This window comes from Acomys russatus, chromosome 7, assembly GCF_903995435.1.
Source record: "Acomys russatus chromosome 7, mAcoRus1.1, whole genome shotgun sequence".
NCBI classification, from domain to species: Eukaryota; Metazoa; Chordata; class Mammalia; order Rodentia; family Muridae; genus Acomys; species Acomys russatus.
This window is the reverse complement of record NC_067143.1, coordinates 8,708,840-8,731,980: the sequence shown is the minus strand read 5'-3', so window position 1 is coordinate 8,731,980 and position 23,141 is coordinate 8,708,840. Positions and strand designations below refer to the sequence as shown.

General features: G+C 48.8%; 1 protein-coding gene across 2 annotated transcripts in view; it reads right to left on the bottom strand.

The window, feature by feature from the left end:
- The window catches only part of Nav2 (neuron navigator 2), a 363,149-nt gene that overhangs the window by 30,014 nt on the left and 309,994 nt on the right, over window positions 1–23,141 (bottom strand). For both annotated transcript variants that reach the window (XM_051148610.1, XM_051148608.1), the window contains 9 exons: window positions 22,074–22,234; window positions 20,509–20,697; window positions 14,802–14,854; window positions 13,829–13,852; window positions 13,645–13,719; window positions 8,311–8,394; window positions 7,837–7,948; window positions 6,314–6,459; window positions 2,670–2,842 (listed from right to left, as the gene is read on the bottom strand). In XM_051148610.1, coding sequence (XP_051004567.1) covers window positions 2,670–2,842; window positions 6,314–6,459; window positions 7,837–7,948; window positions 8,311–8,394; window positions 13,645–13,719; window positions 13,829–13,852; window positions 14,802–14,854; window positions 20,509–20,697; window positions 22,074–22,234 — 1,017 coding nt within the window. The remainder of the gene's footprint in view (window positions 1–2,669; window positions 2,843–6,313; window positions 6,460–7,836; window positions 7,949–8,310; window positions 8,395–13,644; window positions 13,720–13,828; window positions 13,853–14,801; window positions 14,855–20,508; window positions 20,698–22,073; window positions 22,235–23,141) is intronic.

Here is a 23,141-nt window from a genome sequence, read left to right as displayed (position 1 = left end):
ATGCTGCTCCCATGAGCTCCCTCCACTCCTGATGTCCTACATTGCCTTCCACAGAACTTGCAGTCTGTCTCCTCTTTCTGCGCTTTGCCCTCACACACGAAATCACATGTGGCTATGCTCTGATTTCAGAGCTCTACACGACACAGCTCCGCCTATCCAGCCTCAGCCCACTGTGCTGTCCCTTGACCATCCTCCGCCAGGCACGCTACCCCTCCTCGCCTGCAGACTTACCAGCCCATTTGCTCATCAGGCTTCTTGTACTACTGATTTCATGGGAAGGCAGTCTTGCTCAGCATGAGGTTGATCCGCCATCACCAAAGCCCATTTCCTTCTTCGCTTGTGCCCTAGCCAGGCAGTATATACAGCCTTGGGTTCCAGACACTGGACTTTGGCAGCAGCGGAAGGGTGCCTCCTGCAGGCCTGGCCCACAAGACCCTCCCCTCAGGACCTTGCACACATACCTGTCTCCTGACCAGGCTGCACGCAGCACTACTGAGCAGAAGCTCCTGGTCAGGGCAGACCACCTGCTGAGGAGGATGTTCTGACCAGGTTTGGGGTGAACCAAGAAGGCAGAAGCTACTGAGCTTCAAAAATCAGGTTTGTCACAGAAGCTCATGTTTCTGACCAGAACTAAGCAGCGGCTCCTTCTGTTACCAAGCTCTGCTGACATGTCACACCCAGAGGGGAGCCTTTCCTGACCACCCCCATGTAAAGTGGCTACATTCATTCTTAGAATTAACCCTTGGGACAGACTGCCTGGCTTTTCTAGGCTTCTCTGACTTCAGAATTCTCTACTTAGTGTCTGCTCATCCCACAGTAGATAGGATGAGGCCAAGAAGGAATTCTAAATATCTAGGACACTGTTATAACAGAATCAGGAATGACTCCTGGTATGTGTGGGGGTAGGGGGTAGGGAGTAGGGGGCATTGGGAGTGGAATAAACTGTATTGTTTCATGTGCGGATATATGTCACAGACCATGGTCCCCCTGTGGTGGTCATCAGGCAAATGTGGCCTTAGTCCCTAAGGAATGTCGGACTTGATGGCCTGTACTTACAGACCATTGTACACCAAGTTCATATCCAAGACTTAAGAGTGGACAATGGGCTTCTTCTTCTCTGGTCAGGCAGCTGCTGAGCCAAGCTGCTTGGGGATGGATTATAGAGACCTGTCCTGTCTTTATATCTTGGGGATCCCATTGGTCATGTGAGAGGGGCTCACACTCTCAACTGTTCAAGAGAATCCAGCAATGGCAGGGAAACACAGATGGCCAGCCGGGCCAGCTCTCTCCTAACCCTTCCCACTGGACTCCTCCCAAGAAGAAGAGGAAGAGATCTCCATGGAGACCCTTTGTTTTACTGTGGAGTATTCGAAGATGCAGATTAATGTATGTGCTGTCTTCTCCATCACATCTTCCACATAGTCTGTGTGCATTTCTCGCCACCAGTGCTAAGCACCTGGGCAGGGCTAGGGATACAGGCCACGGCCCTCATGAGGCTGCTGGATTAAGCAGACTTAGGGTCCACTCCATAGATGTGGCCTCCTGGGAATGAAGGATGGGAGGCAGAGGCCTTTCAATGCACAGGATCTACTTGCCTCCCTCAAGAATCTCTAGAGGGCATATACAGACCTCTACTGTAACCAAGAGAGAAACCGAGGTGTTCACGACAAATCTTGTCCTCTCCCTGATCTTCTCTCAGTGGCTTCTCTTCCTCTGGGTCTTCTCTTCCATGCTATCTCATCTTACTGATAGCAACTCTCTCTACAGACTGCTTTTATTTGTCTCTTCAGCAGTCACTACTGACTTACTGTAAATGCTCATGGGGGAGGCTTTCTCTGTGCTACAGGAAGCCAACTGTGTGAGGTTCTGAGCTAATATTCATGTCCCCACTGGCCACTCCAAGCTATTTCTGCTCTAGGTTCTATAAGCCTTGAGCTCATAGGTAAGGCACATGACTGCCTCCCTACACTCGACTGGAGGGATGAAGGGCTGACACAAAGTGAGAGTCACTGGGGAGGATGGAGCCATGGCACATGGCTCTTCTCTATGTAACTAACGGCACCTCCACGCCTCAACAAATCAGCTGTGTCTCCGAAGGGAGCGGTACTAAGTGCCACCTGTCCTGAACTCCCCAAGGGGTGGCTCTTGGGGTGAATCACTATATGAGACCCAAAATCCTTTTGCTTTTTTGAGCTCTACCCTCAGGAAAAAAAAAAAAAAGAAAAGAAAAAACGAAACAAAACCAATACCAGAATTTAACCAAAGAAGAAATGTACAATCTCAGTACCTTACTCCAGAGAAGACAGAATGTTAGTAAAATCTGCCAACACTCGTACAACCTTGTATCAAAATGGTGGTGTGTTACAGTGTTTACCCCACACAACCCTCAGCATGGGATAAGGCAACAATAGCCATCACCAAGTTGATGTGTAAAGAGAAATTAAAACTGCCTGCTGGTGGGCAGCTGCTAATTATGAACAAGGACATACCCTGAGAAACCTCAGGTTTCCATCTCTCACAGCCTCCCCAGTCTGAGGGCATTAGACGAACATGCAAAGGCTACTAAAGCAAAGCCCTGGGGGAGCAGGGCCACATTGCATGACGGGACTCCCAGCTAGAGAGGGAGTTCTTAGGAACCAAAGGTATTATTGTCTGTTAGTGAGACTCACAGAGAGCTCGAGTGGGCATTCCTCAGCAGCGGGGTAGAGCCTGTGGATCCGTTGTGCGGCAGTTTTGGTGAGGAAGGCAACGAAGAATCTGTCATCTCTTCGATGTCTGAGTGTGAGGACGCTGACTTGGGGGACTTCTTCTTCCCAAACGCTTGCTTGAAGGAGCTGCGCAACTGAATACAGGAGATGGTCAGCCTGGTAGAGGTCAGGCCCCGAGGAGAGGCATGCTTACAGAAGAGCAATTCACCAGACCACACTGCCCCCATCAATGGCAAAGGCACCCAACAGCTCTGTGGAATCAGTGCATTCGGGGGAAGGGGGCGTTATCTGGCATTGACAGCTCAGGATGGGCCTGTGGGGGACGGGGAGGAGGAGGGCGTTCCATGCCTACTCTTCGTTCCCAAATAGATGCCAACAGCAAGACAGAGCCTGGCTCAGCGGGTGTGTGTGGGAAGATGAGGTTACACAGCAACAAAGCAGGATGCTTGGATGTGGGGACAGATGCGGATGAGGTTAGTCATGACAATGGATGGGTTAGCTTGGTATCTCATATCAAACTTGGGCTCGCTTACCTCATTGACCTGCCAGAGGAAAATGCAAGCAAAAACAGGGAAGGGGAAGGAAAAAAAGACAAATTTTTTTAACAGAGAAAGCCAGTGACAGAGAAAGCTCAGGACTTCTCAGATGCAATACGGCTCGTAATAAACACCACACCGAGGCTTCTGGTGGAAGTGGGGTTCTCAAACAGCATGGGTTGGGATGAGGGGGCGGGGCGTCTTCTTCCATCATGAAAGGAAGGGAAGAACAAAGCTGAGGGGTTCCCTACAGCAGGGACTCTTGCAGCTTCTCTGCACCTGTAACGGCTTCCCCCACTTTCCTGTGCGTCTGTCTCGTCATTTCCCTGCCTGTGTCGACCATCTCTTATGTCTGAGCAGCAGCGGGAATGCACCAGATCTTATTTCCTCAGCGAGGGAGGACTGACATCTATCTGCACTGGCCCCTGGAGTCTGTGCAGCTCTCTGCTGCATCCGCTTAGAGGGTGTCCCTGCTCTGCTGCCATGAGGAACGTAATCCAACAAGCACACAACTTGGCCATCTCACTTGTTACTCAGGAACCCCACAGCTGTCTATGAAACTCACTAACCACCTCAGGGGTGGGGGTGGGGTGGGGGAACAAAAAACAAAACCAGAAAAGTCATTTTCCAGCAACCCTCCCCCGCAGCCCCCACCCCAGGGAGACATGGAAATTCTGATGAGAACATGAGAATTAAATAAAATTCTCCAAGGGCCATGACCAGCATGTATCTCTCTAGACTCCCAACAAAATATCATCATATTTTATCTCCAAAATAGGTATTTTAGGAGTCATTTCATTTTCCTGGGGCCCTTTTCTTTCTGAGAATATATTCTAGGGATGTCCTTGCTTGAGAATCATGAGCTCTCTCCCAATGCATGTGTTTCGTGTCTGACAAGCTACTTGTCCAGCCTGTGGGTGAACCCAGGCCACTGTCCTCTTGCTGCTCCTGTTTGCAGACAGATGCCATAGAACCGGGCTCTGCCACACAAGCCAGAGAGCTAAACCCTTTAGTAAAGTGCCAGGTGAAAGAGGAGGTTATAGAGTTTAGGTAGAATTGAGCTTTGGGGTAAGTTGAGATTCCCTATTATCTGTCCTTCCTGGCCTCCTGAATAAGTGAGAATTGTCTAAAAGCAACATAAATAAGTTTCAATTCTTGGCTACAAGAAAACAACCAGGAATAATTTTTTGTTGTTGTTGCTATTATTATTATTATTATTATTATTATTATTATTATTATTATTATTATTATTATTATTATTATTATTATTATAGATTTGAGTGCATCATCATCATCATCATCATTATTATTATTATTGGGGTATTTGAGTACACCGCTATGCATGTGTAGATGGCAGAGGACAACTTTATGGAGTAGGTTCTTTCTGTCTTATGTGGGTTCTGGGGACCAAACCGTCCTCAGAATCAGGCTGTTTGGCTTGCATGGCAAGGCAAGGGTCTTGACCTGCTGAGCCACCTCACTGGCTCCATACTCCTCACAGATAATTCTCTCATCGTCGTTTTGAGAATCTGATCAGATTCCATTTATCAACTGCATCTCAGAGATGGTTAACATGAGCTTTTCTTCTCTAGTTACAACAAACAAGTTGCTAAAAAACAAAACAAAACAACACTGTTGGTAACCTAAAGAAAAAAAACTAACCAGAATAATAAGAGGATCACACAAAGATGGCCCGGTAGCTCACCTCTAAGGTGAGTTCCCAATGACCAGCATCATGAGACCCTAGCTCCTCTGTTGCTAAGTAGACCTCGCCACCCATCCAAGATGACACAAGATGGTACAAGATGAGCAAAACATGTATGACATGAAAGACATGACACCACCACGAAACACGACAGTGTCAGTGCTAACAACAGGGCTGTGAGCCTGGCCACTCCACACATCTACCCGGAGTATTCTTAGTAAGCGATATCCTTCGCTGCCTTGAAGCTGTTGACAGTAGTCATGAAACGTGCTTAGGACTTTCTTGGAGCAAAGAAAGCAGCCTCGGGCACCAGGGAGGAAGTCAAGGAGCATCTTAGGATTATGGACAGCAATTGTATTAGCCTCAACATTCTCAGACATAAGACTAAACCCGGGGTCCCTCCCAGTCCCTGACACTGACACTACAAAACACACTCATAGGACACTGTGCCCAAATTCTCAGTGAGAAAGTTGGTCTGATATTATCCAAGGCAATTACATAAATAAACAAATAACAGCCCTGTGGTAGTACACACCTGTAATCCAAGCAATTGGAAGGCAGAGGCAGGACTGTTGCAAGCTGGAGCTAGCCTGGTCTACATAATGAGTAGGATGCCAGATAGGCCTACATAGTGAGTGAGACCTTACATTTAAAAAGTATATAAATTGGGCTGGAGAGATGGCTCAGCAGTTAAGAACACTATCTGCTCTTCCAGAGGTCCTGAGTTCAATTCCCAGCAACAACATGGTGGCTCACAAACATCGAGAATGTAATCTGATACCCTCTTCTGGCATGCAGGTGTACATCCAGATAGAACACTGGTATACATAAAATAAATAAATCTTTTTTAAAAAGCATATAAATCAACAAGCAAAGATTAGGGTTAAAGATGAGATAACTGTTGATAGTGCTCGGAAAAACTACTTTGGAACTAAGAAGAAACTATGAGTAATCTTTCTAAAGGCTGTGGGAGGGGGTATAGCTCAGCAGTGGAGCACTGGCATAGCAGGCATGAGCCCCTGAGCTTCACCGCCAGGACCTAGGGCAAAATAGTAAATATGAATAAAGGTCCCACTAAGCTCTAGAGTCTGCGGCCAACTTAAGATGAGAAAGAAATGACATAAACATGAAAGGAAAGACGGGCACGTCACAGTCTCGTGAAGAGAAAGACCGTGGGTGGGACCGGATCGTTGCTGAGCACAACGTCGGCTTTGGTAAAAGGCCTACTCCAAGGCATTTCCTCGGATCTACTCTCCAAGGTTCAGTGGTTCTGAGGTTAGGAGGCAGCCTGGGCTTTATCTGGGAACACCTATTCTAGGGGAGACTGCGCTCCAGTCCCTGAAAGAGTAGGGATGTACACTCACCCAGTTTTTCCTCTTCTTTTTCTTTGAGTCGCTCTCTATGTTGCTACCCACACTCGAGTGGCTGGTGGCACTATTGATGCTGGAGACACTGTCAGAGGAGTGCTGCCTGCGGATGCGTAGGTCTGCAGCCTGGGTGCTGCCATTTCCTGGAGAGCAAGGCAAGGCACGTCACCAGTGAGCCTTAGAATCCAGTCCTGGGTCCCCAAGAATGGCCTCCTCTGACCCCAGGCATAGGTACTGAGGCATCACCTCAGTGCCCGGCTGCTGGTTTTAAAAGCCTTGGTTGGTACTGGCTATGCCCTCCCTCTTTCACATGGGGTCTATCATCGCCTTGCACGTCACAAAATGGAAGAGAGAAAGCTGAAGGAAAATCGCCCAACACCAGCTCTCCTAAGGTTTGGCAGAAAGGGAGCTATGCTTCTAAACACACTGGTATTCCACTGTGTGGAATCCTACATTCTCTCCTGTGCACCCACGCCTCGGGTCTCTCCTGAACGCCACACTTCAGTCCGTTCCTTTGATTGCTACACTCCAGCACCCTCCCTGCCTCCTTTTGGCCCTTTGGAGGCACCAAGCCCAGGCCATCTCAGGCCCCCATGCTGTCTCCTCCCCCTGCTTCTAATGCTTTTTTCCCTCCACTCTGCACGGCCAACTCTTTCTAACTCTTCCTACCTCTGCTCCGTCACTGATGCTTCGGAGGCCCAATATCTGAAGATAGAGATGCCAGAGATACCAAGGGATGGCCAGGACCATCGTTGTAGCTAGCTTTCCTCCTGTGGCCAGAAGAGTCTCTCATCCTGAAAAGCACTTACTGTGGAGCTGGAAGGCCCGAAGGTTCAGGCCCACTTCTGTTCTTAACTTCTCTTTGGCCTCTAAAGCCCTTGGCTATCATGAGCACAGTGAGCCAAAGGGCCAATAGGCCCCTCATAATATAATTGTGGGGAAAAAAGATGAATACACTTTAGAAGGTGTAGATATGGCATGGTGTTGAAAACACAGGGAAAGCCTTCTCCAAGCCCTAGGTATCCATGCTGCATCAAGCACAGTGCTGTTCAAATGGTTACTGCTGGAGCGAACTCACCTGCATGTCCACCAACTAAAGACACACAAAGCCCAGCAATTCATTAGGGCAGTTTCCTAGGGCGAAAAGAAGATGAACCCACTCTACTTTCTCTCCTATATGTATATAAATAATCATGGAGGCATGAGAGAAGCCATAAAACATGATGCTGTGTCTCCATATGAAAGCTATTCTGTCTTTTAGATTTATAGAGGAGTCACTACACTGGCCATCTCTGCAGCGGTCAGAAGCAAGTGGACAAACGGGGTCTGCCTCCTGGGACCTACCCTTGCACGGGCATCTTGAGTCATAGTCTCCCACCACCTAGCGGTGTGTGTGTGTGTGTGTGTGTGTGTGTGTGTGTGTGTGTGTGTGTGTGTGTGTGTGTGTGTGTGTGTTGTCATGTACTATGAGAGAGGCTGAAGGGCAGCAGGCAGTCTGTCTAAGCCGTGCCTCACGTTACCTTTGCAGTTGAGCTCTGGCGTGTTGATCACTCCATTAATGGCAGCCTGGGCAGCTGCATTCTGTTTCTTTAGCAGCTCAATGGTTTTTCTTAACTCATTCAGTTCTGAATCCTGAAGGTGAGAAAGACGTAATAGATATGTCCCAAACCAGCTCTGGAAAGAACAACCCTGGCCAGGATAGAGGAGGGCAGTGGCAGAGGAGTGCCACAGATCTGTCTCATACACAGAATGGATCTAAATGCAGTGTAAGGACATCAGAGAGGACATCAAAGGAGTGGCCAAGACCACTATGTGACAGGACCAACACTTGCTTGAATTAGGCTATATTTTACCCAAAAGATCTACTCTTGACATTCCAACCCTAGTTCTGGATGTTCCAAAGCAGCCCAAGACATATGTTAACATCTGCATCTTTATCCAAAACGAAAGAGAGGGCAAATGGTACCCGCAGCCTTGCATCCCCTGGTCCTTACCTTCTGCTCTGCAGTCATAGTTAAACTCTGCAGCCTGATGGTCATGTTTCCCAGACTCTGCTCAAAGGCTGCCACAAGGTGAGCCTGAAGGGAAAGATGAAGAAAGCCTCAGTGATACCATCGTGTAAGGCCAGAGTAGCTGAGGGGCACTGGGCTCTCAAGATAGAAACTTACTAGAGCCTCTTCATGTGGCCTGTACAAGTTTAGACTCCTCTTACCCCTCTGAGATCGTTTACTCTGGCTTTGCCCTTGCTCAAATACTTCTTCCTCAAGCACTCTCTGGCCCCTGCCTGGCACCTTTTCCCTATCCGCTCCTTTCCTGATGAATTTTAATGTGTCTGTGACTAGCGATGCCACCCTTCTGGCTCTGTTCTCTCACACTCATTCACACAAGCCCACAACATGCTTTGAGGTTGTCCTTGGGAGCACACGGGGTCTGTGACTGCCAGTTCTGGCTGATTACATAGCACGCTGCAGGGGATCTGCTGTTCGCCGATCACCAAGGCCATAGCACAGGCTTATGGGAAGCGGGGCTGGAGAACAAATGGGCAAAGTGGCTGGCTTATTTTCCTTGTTATAATCCTCATTAATAAAAAGCCACCTGAAAGGCCCATCTGCTCCCTCAGTGAAGAAACCTCTCCCAGATCCCCCAGGGAGACACTTTGTCCCCAGGCTCCTGAACACTTTGATATACTCTTGTTAAGACAAGATAGCAGATGCCACATCTTACACAAGACTCAGAAAAAGTTTCAAAAGCGGCCAGCTACAATTAGAATATGCATCCAATCTTCAGATGCCACAATGCAAGGATATAAGACTATGTCTGTTGGGCTGGATGGATAGCCCAGCTGTTAAGGGATCTCCTCCCACTCTATGGGTTTTCAGACCAAACTCAGGTCATCAGACAAAGTACGCCCACCTGCCTGCTTGCCTGCCTGCCCGCCTGCCCACTCGCCTGCCTGCCTGCCTCCTCTGAGCCCCATTTTTGTCCTACATCTGTTTTTTATTCTTGGTCCACGTTTTCCTTTACAGATTTACTTATTTTTTAATTTTATGTGTATGAGTGTTTTGTCTACATGTATACTATATGCACGCAGGTACCTGAGGAAGCCAGAAGGAGATGTCAGATGCCCCTGGAGCTGAAGTTACAGACATTCGTTAGCCACCATGTTGGTTCTGGAAACCTCTACAGGAGCAGAGGGCTATTCACAGCACCCATGTCAGGTGGCTCACAGCCACCTGTAACTCCAGTTCCAGTATCACTAACGCCCTTGTCTGGCCTCTGTGGGTGCCTGAGTAAACTACAGCCAATACACACATCCATAGAAATAAACCATACAATAAATCTATTTGAAAACAAAACAATGCCCAGGTGTGGTTGGTGGTACTTGCTTTTAATCCTAGCACTTGGAAGGCAGGGGCAGGCAGATCTCTGTGAGTTCAAGGCCAGCCAAGACTCCATAAAGAGACTCTGCCTCAAAAAAACAAAAACACAAACAAAAAAACCCCTTATAAATAGCTAGATGATCAATCGATCGATTCAATAGATAGAAAGATAGATAAACAAATGAGCGATTCAATAGATAGAAAGATAAACAAACAACTAGTGTTCATCTTAGAATTAAGAAATGTGGTGTTTATTGGGGATCCTAGGGTCAAGGTCAAGAGGTAAGTGTGCCAACACTCAGCCTATTTTACTGGAGAATAACAAACACATGATGTGTGGTTGTTGATATGTTCAACTGCTGTTGAATGGGAAATCTGAAAATGCCATTAAAACCAACTCTCGGGGGCTGGAAGGATGGCTCTGCAGTCAAGGGCACTTGCTACTCTTGTAGTGACCTGGGTTCATGGCTCTTGCTGAGAGGGGATGCAGAGGACCAGCAGAGGGGCTAGAGGTGAGTCTGGAAAGAAGTGAGGTGTGACCACACTGTAAAAACCCAGAGGAAAAGGTGATCAGTGCCTCCAGGTAAGGATAGATGTGGGACAGCAGGCAGACAGGGCTATAGAGTGGGCCTGGATTTCAGCCTCAGGAGGGAACTGCAGAGTGACGCAGCCTTGGTTCACTAGATGGGATCAAGATAGGCTGATTGGGGCTAAGACAGAAGTTGAGGAGGCTAGGACCATCTGCTGTCATGGAACAGAGCCACCATCACAGCAGATTATGTGGATGGTTTCTTTTTGATTACACTCTCTATGTGAAATGGAAAAATACTTCTGTATTTTAGTTTACCTTGAACACAGGGGGGAAAAAGTCTTTGTGATATGTATTCATTCATTCATTTTGAGTCAAAGTCTTACATTCTTCCCCAGGCTGGCCTGCCAGTCACTATGTAGCACAGGCTGTCCATGAGCTGGTGGCAATCCTCCTGCCTCAGTTTCCCTAGTATTACGATTATAGACATAGGCCACCATACCCACTAAAGCCAATCACCTCACTGACACAGTGGGTGGAGGAAACGGATCAGGACACAACGTTCTGACCTCACCCAGCAGAGGAAGGAAGGAAGCAGGATGGCTCGCAATCCCTTTCTGCATCCAGCCATCACCCATGATCCCTGTGTGATTGTTCCTCAGTTCTGTGACCCCTCAAACAGTGCTACTTACTCCAACTGTGAAAGTGTGTTTACAAGCTCAGAAAGCAACCGCTTAGCTCTGAAAAGGTCAGAGATCTAGCTCTGCTGGCAAGTGAAAGGGCAGCTTTTGTGTCCTGAGCACAGCTATGAAAACACAGGGGAGGCCGGGCCTAGCAGGGCTGCACAGCACACACAGCAGCCTTCCTGCCAAGTGCCATTCTCACATTCCCAGGGAAAACAAATGAAGAGCTATGAAAACAATGGCCAGGGCAGCTCAGAGTGGCTTGTCCCAGGAAAACAAACTCAGCTTGGTCTCCGAGAAAGACGGCAGATAAGCAAACACTAGCGGCTGAGGTGGAGTTGTGGAAGGTGGTAAGACTAAATATTTACTTTAAAACAGTGCTGGACTCAGCGGCTTTTTGCGAGGTGCGACACGCTTATGGAATAATATAAGGGGACGTATTCCAATCCTTTTACACAGAAGGGTAGAACACCACAGACCAACACAGGGCTCCCGGTGGCAGGTCAGGCTGATGGAAGGACCAACCCAAGGTCACTGATGAGCAAATGGATTTGTACTTGCTGTTGAGTCGAGGGCAGTTGTTGATGACTGTCGTGAATCATGAAGCATTTCCTGGGGACAGGGGATTACTGCCCACCTCCCTGGGGCTGCACTCAGTTCTGGACTTAGGTGCATATATCGGGTTTTCTAATTAGAGGACCTATTCAGGACAGGATCCTTGAATAGGAAGAATCTAAGCCTGAGAATTCAGGTCTGAAATTATTCCTAATAATTTCCTAGATTTATTGTTTTAAATGTGTGTGTGTGTGTGTGTGTGTGTGTGTGTGTGTGTGTGTGTGTGTGTGTGTGTGTGTGTGTGTGTATACCACATTTAGGTGCAAGTGCCTAAAGAGGCCAGAAGAGGGCACCAGATCTCCCAGAGCTGGAGTTACAGGTGGTTGCGAGCCAGTTGACAGTGATGACACAGGAAACCTAACTTAGGCCTCTGGAAGAACAGCACACACTGTTTACTGCTGAGCCATCCCACCCATCTTCTAATGGGCTTTAGGTATCAATACTGATAATGGGGAGGGTGAAGGAAAAAAAAAAAAATCGTAGAGCACGCAGTGGCCCGGTGTGTCGAGGTTTCGGGAAAACAGAGGTTTCCAGCCATGGACAAGAGCTTGGGAGACAGAGTAATGATGAAGGCAGCTACACTTCCTGGGCTTTTAATTAAGGGCACTTCATGCTTCGCGTGCAGGTTTAAAAGAACCAAGCTTCCTGGAGTCAGTCAGGCTCAAGCAGGAATTAGCAGGGCAAAAACTCCAGGTAAATGACTACTTTGGAGCTCTGACTCACTCTCCTGGTCAAAGGAGAACAGCCTTTGAAGTGGCTTCCACTGTTAGAAGGTAGTGGGCTCACGCAGCGTGTTCCCCGTGACAGGCTCTAGTACCCTGCCTGATCTGTGCTGTTCTGAGGCTGGGCTAATGAGCTCCTGGACAGGAGGTCTGGCCTTGGGGCCACCCAGCTCCTCCCTAAGCCTCAGGCTTTGCCTTCTGAACCTCAGTCTCTCTGGGCTGCATTCCTGCAGTGGGGTTCCTCTGCAGGGTCTCCCAGATAGGGTAGGAGATCCCTGCCTCTCTCGCTACTCCATCTGGTCCAGATAGCAAGTTCAGCTTCCATATTGACAGGGTTCTCCTAAAGGCCCCAAAGTCCCACCTAACAGCTCAGACACTCACCTGTCCCTCGCCTTGACTCTACACTGACTCCTTCCACGCCTCGCTACCCACTCCTAACTGGCCACATCACTCACAGTCCCCCTTAGAGCCCGCACTGACTGTTCACTGTGGTGGGCATGGGGTACCCTTCTGACACCCTCCCACCAAGATGTAGCCCAGCACTCCTGTGCTTTCCTCCTCATTACGGCAAGAGTGAGCATGCACCAGGGGAATTGTTCATTTTCGCCTCCCTTCTGGTCCAGTGGCGGCAGCGATTCTGCTGGCCTTCCTGTCGAACTCACGGCCCAGTGTTGCTGGCACTACAAAGAGTGGTCCAAAGGAAAGAAGACCAGCAGTGCTAAGCACCGGGCATGATGTAATTATAGAGCCCTAGCTGTTTATCATGAGGCCGTAGATGTCTTTTTTCCCTAAGCTCCCTTGTGTTCTCACATCTCTTGAGGCCACAGTATTCAGAAAGAGGAAGGGAAACAAACGAAGGCTTAAAGGGTTGCAAGCCTTGGTCACCTCCCCCACAACTCAGGGAAGACAGTGACCACCCCACCACACAGATGAGCAAAGTCAGGCTCTAAAAGTTACCGAGCTTGCCCGAAGCCCTGCAGCTAGCACCTGACCTAGCATCAAAGTCCACAGGACTAAAGCCAGTGTCCTTTTGAGGCCACAGACTTACTTCTTGAGTGTCCAGGGACTGGAGGCAAAGCGCAGAAGACAGACGGCTATTTCCTGTCCTGGCTCCAGCTTCTGCCCTGTCCTGTCCTTGGTTCCCACTTTATTTTAGCCTGTCTCTAGCGTCTACCCTGTCATATCCTTGCCCCCTCCCCCTTTCCCCAGTCCAGTACTGTCACTAGCATCTACTTAGTGCTGTCCTCAGCTCCCACCCCATCCCTGGCTCCCACTCAGTCCTTTCTTCTGCCCCCACCCTGTTCTGACCCTGACTCCTACTGTGGGTGCACAAGTGTGTGTGTGTGTGTGTGTGTGTGTGTGTGTGTGTGTGTGTGTGTGTTCTTGGACATGGACTCACATTTGCAGTCAGCTGGGTGGTCAGCGCGGACACCTTTTCCTGGGAGGCATCCAGCTCCCGTCGCAGCTTTCGGATCTACAGAAACAGGCACAGGGTTACCTGCTTGGGGAATCCATTTCCAGCTTGAACAGCATGGAAAGGACACTGATGGTGACAGAGAGTCTAGCCACGAACTGTTTCTTACCTCTGACTGGCATTTTTCTTCTGGCTGTAAGTAAATCATAAATGAAATTAGAACAATGCAGCTCAGCTGATAGGGACTGCTGAAGTTTTCAAAGTATAGAATAATTTTTAAAGATTTATTTATTTTTATTGTATAGCTTTGCACATCTGCCCGCATGTATATATGTGCAACTAGTGCCCATGGAGACCAGAAGAAGAGACTGGATTTCCTGGAACTAGTGGTTGTGACTCACCATGTGGGATTGAACCCAGGTCCTGGGAGAGCAGCCCGTGTTCTTAGCTGCTGAACCATCTCTCCAGCTCCCTAGATTTATTTTTATCATTTTAAGTCATGTGCAGGTGTGTGCTGTCTGCATGTTTGTATGTACATATGTGTAGGTGCCCTTGGAGGCCAGCAGCATGGGATCCTCTGGAGCTGGAGTCACCTGACATGGGTGCTGGGAAATGGGTCCTTTGGGAGAAGAGCAGCAAGTGCTCTTAAGTGCCCAGCCGTCTCTCCAGCCCCTGAAATCTAGAATTTTGATTGCCTTCTTTTCCGGTATAATTCTATAAAATGGGACAATTAAATCCATCTGATTATAAATATAGGAGCACAGTACTCTAATGAATTAGGAAGAATGATGTATGTTCTGACTGGTGATGAGGAGCCACTGGCTTTCATGTGAAGATGTGGATGTAAGGTGGGGGTTACACATGTGTGTGCTCAGCTTTTACGTGGGGGCTAAGGATCAGAACTCGGGGAGGCGTGGGCTCATGCCTGTGCAGCAAGCCCTTCACCCACAGAGCCCTCTCCCAGCCCCAAGGGGGAAAGTGATAACAGCTGTTTGTGAATCTCAAATCCTGTCCTCCCAGGAGTCGACCCTTTCATAAAGGGAGCACTCTCTGCAGGCGGGATGCTTGTAATTACTCGTGACACACTTGATAAGAGAGCGTGAGTGCACAAGCACAGCCACGCAGCCTGGATTTAGACTCACCGTGGAGTAGATGGAAGAGGTGCTAGAGACCAAGGACAGGGAGGATCCGTGAACTGTTGGAAGGAAATAAACAGGGGTCAAAGGTGTCTCTGGCTGCCACGGTGGAGAAGAGGGGGAGAGGGAGACGGCCACATTTCAGGATACCACTGGCTGTGACTGTCATTTTGGCTCAACACTTCCTGGGTTGGACACAGGTCAGAGGCAAAATATGAAATAATCCATTAAGGAAGTCACTTTTTTTTTTTTTTGTAATACCACATTTTTCTTAACTAGCAAAATAACATATGATTCCAGGACCATATATTTGTGTAACCAAATGTTCATACCACCAAAGGTTCAAGCGCAGGGCAACGTGGCTATGGAGATGCTAACCGCACTCTTTAGAGGCAGCCTGTGCCTGTGTCGGACCGCGCCCGCTCTTGTCCAGTGCATTCTTCAGTGCTGTGACTGTGACAAAGCTGTCATGTTTCATACCCCCGCCAGATGAGTATTTTGAATCTGAGAGAGTCTTTGGTCACAATAAACTCAGACAGCCTCGTAGCAGAGTATGGGTTAAAACAACATTTCCGCTGAAGTGGGGAGTCTCACATTTGTGCAGTGTCTGCAAGTGATGAGCAAGGGTGTTCCCTTTCTTTGTAACCATAGGTTCTGACTCGACCACACTCATGCACTCTTGGCATTCGCTCCCACCTCCAGCTGGAGCAACCTTTTCACTCTCTGCTCTCCCTCCGAAGCATGCTCTTTCCCAGGACTGGGTAGTCAAGCTGCTTCTCTTTTAGAAAACCTGGTTCTTACTTTCTCAATGACCTCCCGGCAACTTGTCTGGAAGACGGAACTAGCCCTGTGTCAAGATACGGCAGGTGTCCTCGACCCAGATCTAGCCAATGGACAGGACATTCTTCACAGTTGAGTGAAGTGTGGAGAGTGGAGACTCACTTTCACACGACTCTGGTGCCCCATATTTGACCACGTCCCCTAGATGGGGAGACCTGGTGGCACTCAGAGGAATGATAACAGGCTACCAAGAAAAGACTCGATACCCTATGAGCATATACAGGGGAGGAGGTCCCCCTCGGTAGGGGTAAAGCAGGAGGGAGGGAGGAATGGGAGGATACAAGGGATGGGATAACTACTGAGATACAATATGAGTGAATTAATAAAATTTAAAAAAAAAAGATACAGCAAGTATTTTAAGTGGGCACAGCTTCTCTGACTACAGGTGGAAAGCCTTATGTCCCCACATCCCACCAGGGTAGGAGCATAACCACGGCCAAGGAAGGCTGGGGAACATCTCTACACACACACACACACCCACACACACTGCGGAGTTCACCTACCAACCCAGCAGTGCATTCAGCCCCATTAGTGGCGGGTAGAAGTCACCTGCCAGCAAGATTACAAGCACACAGTTCTGTCTGGCACTTGAAAACCTGCCCATGACATTTCTAATAAACGTTCCCTGATCTCCCACACTTCCTTTGTGTGCTCCCCTCACACATGTCTATCCTGGACTTCTTTCTCCGGCAAACACTGGACGGTGCCTGCCTGCTTTTCAGGCCCTGCCAGTGCGGCTCTTTGTCCATGCGCTTCTAGATCCTACCCTCCTGAACGCAGCGCGGCCACAGGGCTCCCTTCTCTCACTAGCAGGTACCTACCTAGGCCTCGGAGGCTGGGGCTCCACCAGAACTGACACCCACCCTCCCGGGTAATGCCGGCCTCTAAAGCTGCTCCCTGTTTTTCTACAAAGCATGACTAACCTGACTCACACCCCATAAAAAAAGCAGTTTGAGGTGTTAATGGCTTCTGTGCTAACATGTCCGAAGGTTCAGAAGTCCCAAGGCATTTCTGCACAGCACAGACTGCAGTGGGCAGAGCACCTGGAGGCCTGCTGGCGAAAGGGGACATGGGTGTCATGCCACTGCCTCCAGACACACTTGCAGGGCCAGCTTAAAGGCCTGAGCAAGGCAGCACACAGACCCTGGTTGTTGTTTTGTCTCCAATTTTTTTCCACCTCAAATGTATCAGGTTCCTGGCAGACAGGACCAGCTAGGGACTCTGGCAGAGGAGGCACATCTGGCGAGCTTCAGGAGGAGGCCATTATGTTTCTTGGTAATGAATGCCTCTCACTTGGAAATCAGCAGTGGCAAGGCTGTGATCACGAGACCAGTCTCCTTGGCTATCCAAGCCCTCACAAATCTGAATATGGCTCACCTGAACTGCTGGCCAACTTTTAAGATGAGACTCAAGCCTGGGGAGATGGGCATGGAGGTGCTTTTCACTATTTATGCCTCCGGAGACAGAGAGAATGCCTATGTCTGAAACTCAAATAACACGACTTGCTTAAGGCTACACAGTAATGGGAGTGCTGCTGACCGGAAGTCTGCACTCAACTCTGTTCTCCGGTGACCTGCTTTGCTAGGCTTCCTCTTTTTTTTTTTTTTTTTTTTAATATATTTTATTAACGTATTCATATTACATCTCAATTGTTATCCCATCCCTTGTATCCTCCCATTCCTCCCTCCCTCCCGCTTTCCCCTTACTCCCTTCCCCTATGACTGTGACTGAGGGGGACCTCCTCCCCCTGTATATGCTCATAGGGTATCAAGTCTCTTCTTGGTAGCCTGCTATCCTTCCTCTGAGTGCCACCAGGCCTCCCCATCCAGGGGACGTGGTCAAATATGGGGCACCAGAGTTCGTGTGAAAGTCAGTCCCTATTCTCCACTCAATTGTGGAAAATGTCCTGTTCATTGGCGAGATCTGGGTAGGGGTTCGAAGTTTACTGCATGTATTGTCCTTAGCTGGTTAGGCTCTCTACTTTTAAAAATCCTCTTGGTGGGCTGGTGAGATGGCTTAGCGGGTAAGGATGACTAACCCTGACAAACTGACAAACTGAATTATCTCCCCAGGACCCACAAGGTGGAAGGAGAGAACCAACTCCTAAAAGTTGACCTCTGACCTCCACATGTATAGTGTGGCACGCGCGCGCGCGCGCGCGCGCACACACACACACACACACACACACACACACACACACCATGGAAATGTAATTTTAACGGTAAAAATATAAAAAAAACTTTTGGTGTGTTCTATAATGCTTTTCTAATCTTTTATGTAATGTTCCCACAGGCACAAAAGTCAGGCCAGTGGGCCACTAGAAGAAGATGCTAAGGGGCTGGAGAGATGGCTTAGGGGTTAAGAACACTGACTGCTGTTCCAGAGGTTCTGAGTTCAATTCCCAGCAACCACTTGGTGGTTCACAACCATCTATAATGTGATCTGGTGCCCTCTTCTGGCCTGCAGGGGCACAAGCAGGCAAAACACTGTATACACAATAAATAAATAAATCTTAAAAAAAAAAAAAAAAAAGAAGATGCTAAGAATTGGGCTCCAATCCCTCTGCAATAGCAGTGCATGCTTTTTACTGCTCTTAACCTCTGGGCCATCTGTCCAGGCCTAAGACCCATTTTAAAGATACCTCCAACATCTCTGAAATGTCCCTGTACCATAGCTGACTTTGAGAGTACATTGCGTCTGCGGTAATGATTTTACCTGAAATGCTTCAAAAGGCTGCACCTGGACCATGCTGCGTCTGATCTACGTGGCTACATCTCCCACCGCCTTAAAGGTGAAAGTGCTCATTCAACGGCACCATCTCACAAACACCTATGCTTTTTTCCCCTATGCCTCAATCCTGCTTCATAGCATATAGTAAACATTTCCGGAAGGCTCTACCTGGCCAGTCATGAGGTATACCTTCCCCTAGTTTCTCCCACAACACTGATAACCTATCAGTTCCTAAAGGGAAAACAAAACAAAACAAAATAACAAAACTACACTCAAAGGCATTAAAAACCCCTAATTACACAAGCCTGATTCTGGTTTTAACATAGAACAGCCTTGCAAGGAATAAACCCAATCTGGTGGCAAAGTTCCCAAAGACGAAGAGACCACAACTGCACGGTGCCATAACACCCTCCTCTCCCAAAGTTCTAGCTCTGCCTTTGCAGTTCGGTTCCCTGTTATCATGAATCAACAACAGTTGCGGTGACCCTTGTCAGTATGCCAGGTGTATTTGTCACTTAATATGCTAGAGGACTGCCTAAGAGCAGGCCGAGGATGATTCTGCCATGGCCCCTGACCTTTGTGGGGCCATGTATACTTGTCAGGACAAGTTTTAGGCACTGTTTTACGATTCTCTCAGGCATACACATGACAGATGATGGGGACAGCACAGGATACACTCCACATGGGAGCTGTCCTCAGGGACAGAGGGGGACACACTATGGCTATTCTTGACCAGTCGTGTACTAGGAAGCTAGCTTAAAGACAGAGCTTCTTCCTCCATTGCCTTAGGGCTGGTATGTGCCCCACTGTGCTGCTCAAAGCCAGTACAGCATCAAATTCCAGCCCTTAAATCTAACAAACTGCCCCTACTAACCCAGGCTCCTCTCCGTAACCCTGCAGCCCAGCAGTTTCCATATAAGGGAGTACAAGCTTGCTGGGCACATAAACCTAGGAAAGAGTCCCAGGTCACCAAGACTAGGCAAGAAGCAACTGCTCGGTCCCTAAAGTCCTTTAAGCTTTTCTTAGAAAGAAAATCAAGAAGCAGAAGTATGTTGTCCTATATTTCCTTCCTTAGGATTTGAGATGTCCTACTGGGAGTACACTGAGCCTATCCCCCCACCTTTTACAGGGACCAGGAACTGAGAGGATCATCTATGACTCACTCCTACACTCCGTCCTGCTATTAGCCAAATGGTTGCGACAGAAACAGAGTCCTACTGGGCTCCACTTCTCCGTGAATCCTCATCCTCAGCTTGGAGCTGTCAGGGAAACCAGTGTGGATGCCGTGCCCACCCACAGGCTACAGCACACAATAAAGTAAGTGAGCTAACATGTACATGTATTACCTCTGAATCCTTATGGCCCCACAAGCCGAATGCTACCATTGCTTTCCTGTTTATAGTGAAAAAGCAGGCACAGAGGCGAAGCATCGTAACTACGCTCTCGCAGCGGAGGAGGAAAGCTAGGGTTCGTCCTTGGCCAGCCCACCTCCCCTCTCTCCACCACTGCTTACTGAGCCTTCCTCCAGCCTCCCACAAGCCCAGCGTTTGGAGAACGGAGCTCCTCCGAGGCTATGGCTTGGGTGAAGGGGCAGAGGGTGAGAGAAATGAAGTGAGTTATGAAGGTAGCTGACAAAACGACCTGCAGAATGTTCCTCCCATAACTCTGATGAAAACGAATGAAGCTATAAATGTCCACAGTTGGCAGCCCAACAAGGAACAGGGTTAAAAAACGGAGACTCTGAATCTCGAGACAAGCTAGGAAGTACTGGATGGGAACAGGGCTGCCTGGCCCCGAAGCTGCAGGGCACCGGCAGATGAACTCAGTGCGGTCCTCTGCCAACAGAGTGAGCCAACGGCTGGGCTTCAAGATGGAGCTGCGTGCCAAGAAGTCATGGCCCAAGGCCAGGAGAGAGAGGAGCCGCAGGCAAAACTCAGACAATGCTGAGGGTCCACAATAGCTGCAGAGGCCTCCTCCTTAAAGATCCTGAAAGGTTACCAGAGGGTCAGATCTTCCTCGTGAGAGCCCCTCATGCCCACCCCAGAGGCGAGGGAAGAGTTGTAGTGACCAGAGGAGGGAGCGCCATCAAGCGTGCCGTGCCAGGTGACCTCCTCGATCGAGGGCGAGATCCTTCATCCCTTACCTTCCTCAAACCCATCCCGGAAGGAGCCCGACCGACTCATTGTTCGGCTCTTCTCATCCAGAGACATGGAACTGTTCCGGAAGCGGCTGTCGGTGTAGGGGTCATACTGGCCATCCGCGTTGGACAGGCTGTGGGTCCTCAGCATTGTTGGGTTGGACAAGCTCATCTGGGTGACAGTGGTGGGACTTGCTGGAACCAGAAGAGCACAGTGAGATGCCGGACACCCATACCCCTGTGTGAATCCCAGACGGGTGCCAGAGAGAAGCTGCTTATCACCAGCAAGCAGTGCGTGTGCCTGCCAACTTCACTCCCTTGTCTACTTCTAAAAGGTAGTCGCATCAGCACTTGAGCTACAGGGTTAGAGCTAAAAATATGGGTGGGGAGGCGGGTCAGTTCCAAAGCAAGGCTCAGGGCCTCACGTTCCAACTTGGCACGTTCAGGCAGGCCAGTGTCACCTTCCAGGCATGAGCTAATTACTCCCCCAAGTTCATCTGAAACAATCCTCTGTAAAGCCAAAAGCCCAAAATAGTCCAAATAGGCTTTTGATCAGATAGGAAGCCTTTGCGCATGACAAAAGCCTCTCGCTGCTAAGAGTTATGGTTGGAAAAGAACACCTACAAACACAGGTTTCACAGCCTCAGATGGGACTCATCTCGCAACAGCGTGCAAAGAGCGTCAACACAAAGAGGCACACTTCCCGGAGCCGCGCTGAGCCTTCTCAGCAAAAGTCCTGCCCATGTGAGGTATGCACACTATTGTATTCAGAGGTATATATTTAATAGAGTGGAATTTCATGTCCGCGATGACAAGACACATGCATCATTCGACTGAGTGGCAAGTCTGAAATGGTCAGAAAAGCCCGCTGTTCTAAAAGTCAAGACGGAAAAAGGTTTTTCCCTCCGCTGCCCAGTCCTCAAATAGAAGCTCTGCTTCCTGTAACTAGAGAGCAAATGTCTTCCATTGTATGCTGGTTTCCTACAATGCTGTTCTCTCCTACCCTGTCCATCAGGTCTGTCAGGTGGCTGTCTCTAATAACCGAGAATCCCTCAGCGTTCCAGCAGGGACTATGGCAAACCCTTCCTCCCTGTTTTTTTCCCAGTGTGTCAGCCGATGCATTATGGCCAAAGCAGAATACATTAAAGCGATAAAGCAATGGGGAATAGGCTGGGAAAGAGACTTCTTCAAAGTGACTTCTTCAGAGGTAAGCAAACTGTACCCTGAGCAGTGGAATAGTGCGGCCCCTGCCCTGCTACAGTCTTAGGAAAACAGACTGCATGAGTGTGCCTAACATTCAGATTTTATGACAGAGTCCCTGCTCCATACAGCACAACAGAGTTAGAAAAACCTCTCCTGTACACAAATCTCATGATGTTTTTAGTAAGCGTTGGACCTCTTTTGTGGCCCAAGGGCCGATGTGACTGGAAGTATCTAGAACTTTGTGGATTTTCTCCTATTTCTTTTGAGTTGGGGATGATCAGGATGTAGCCGCACGCCTGTTTCAAAGCACAAGGTAACCTCGGCCACGCAGAGTGGATCAACACTGTTCAAGGCAAGTGGCTACTTACCAAGCTGAGAGAAGTTGAATCTTGTTCCAGAGGGAGAAGTGACACTAGAGCCAGAGGAAAAGGGGGAGTTGGCAGCAGTGTCCTGCAGGCCCCCAGCAGAGTGGGACCGTAACCATTCTTTGGCGTCTTCCTGCGTGCGGAGCTGGGAGGTGGGTGTATACCTGGAGACAGAAACCAGGCTGGAGTGAACAGCACTTATGAAAATGCATTCCCCACAGCTGATGAGGACTATGTCAAAAAGAAAGAACTATATTTAAGATGAGAGGGGGGAAAAAAAAACCAGATCACTACACACCCTGAAACTTACAAAGTTTCTCAAAACTTTTTTTTTTTTTTTTTTTTTTTTTTGGCTACTTGGCTGCATCTGGAGAAAATTATAATTCCTTTCAGCTTGCTGGGAACACCTAAAGGGAGGAAAAACTGGGAATGCTCAAAAGAGCCATCCTTGGGTGTGACTGGAACATGCTGGTTCATGACAGGGTCGCCTCAAAGCCCCCTCCTTGACAGGAAGCAGCAGCAAACGGGGTTGTTGTTAGAGCTTTGAGGAAGTTTTAATGAGCTAACTGCTGGCATTGGCAGGCTGCAGAACCGGTGAATGGTCATGAATCACTGCCTGTTAGTGGGTGGCATTTGGAGAGGCCTGGAGTGCTGGTGCTCACAGTAGCTGCTGCAGTTTTTGTGAGGTAGGGGTCTGGAGCAGCGCAGGCTGTTCTTGAACTTGTCATGTAGCTAAAGATGATGTTCAGCTTCTGTTCCTCCTGTCTCTGTCTCCCAAGTGCGTGTCAATCATGCACTTTATAAATTACCCAGGGAGTGGGGGTGGGGAGGGGGGATGGACTCAGGGCTTTCTGCTACACAAGCATCCTAGCTGCTGAGCCGCATCCACAGCTACAACGTGGCACTAATAGGTTTCATGAAAAGAGCCCCACACTGGTGTGTTAAGTGTGGGGACATCTTTAGAAGTCATGTGGTCCACCCCTTTGGGTATTCCGAAACAGAACTGGGAGATTTATGGAGCATCTCTGGTGTGTGAGGCACCTTTTCAGGCATCTTCTCATTGAGGTAGGT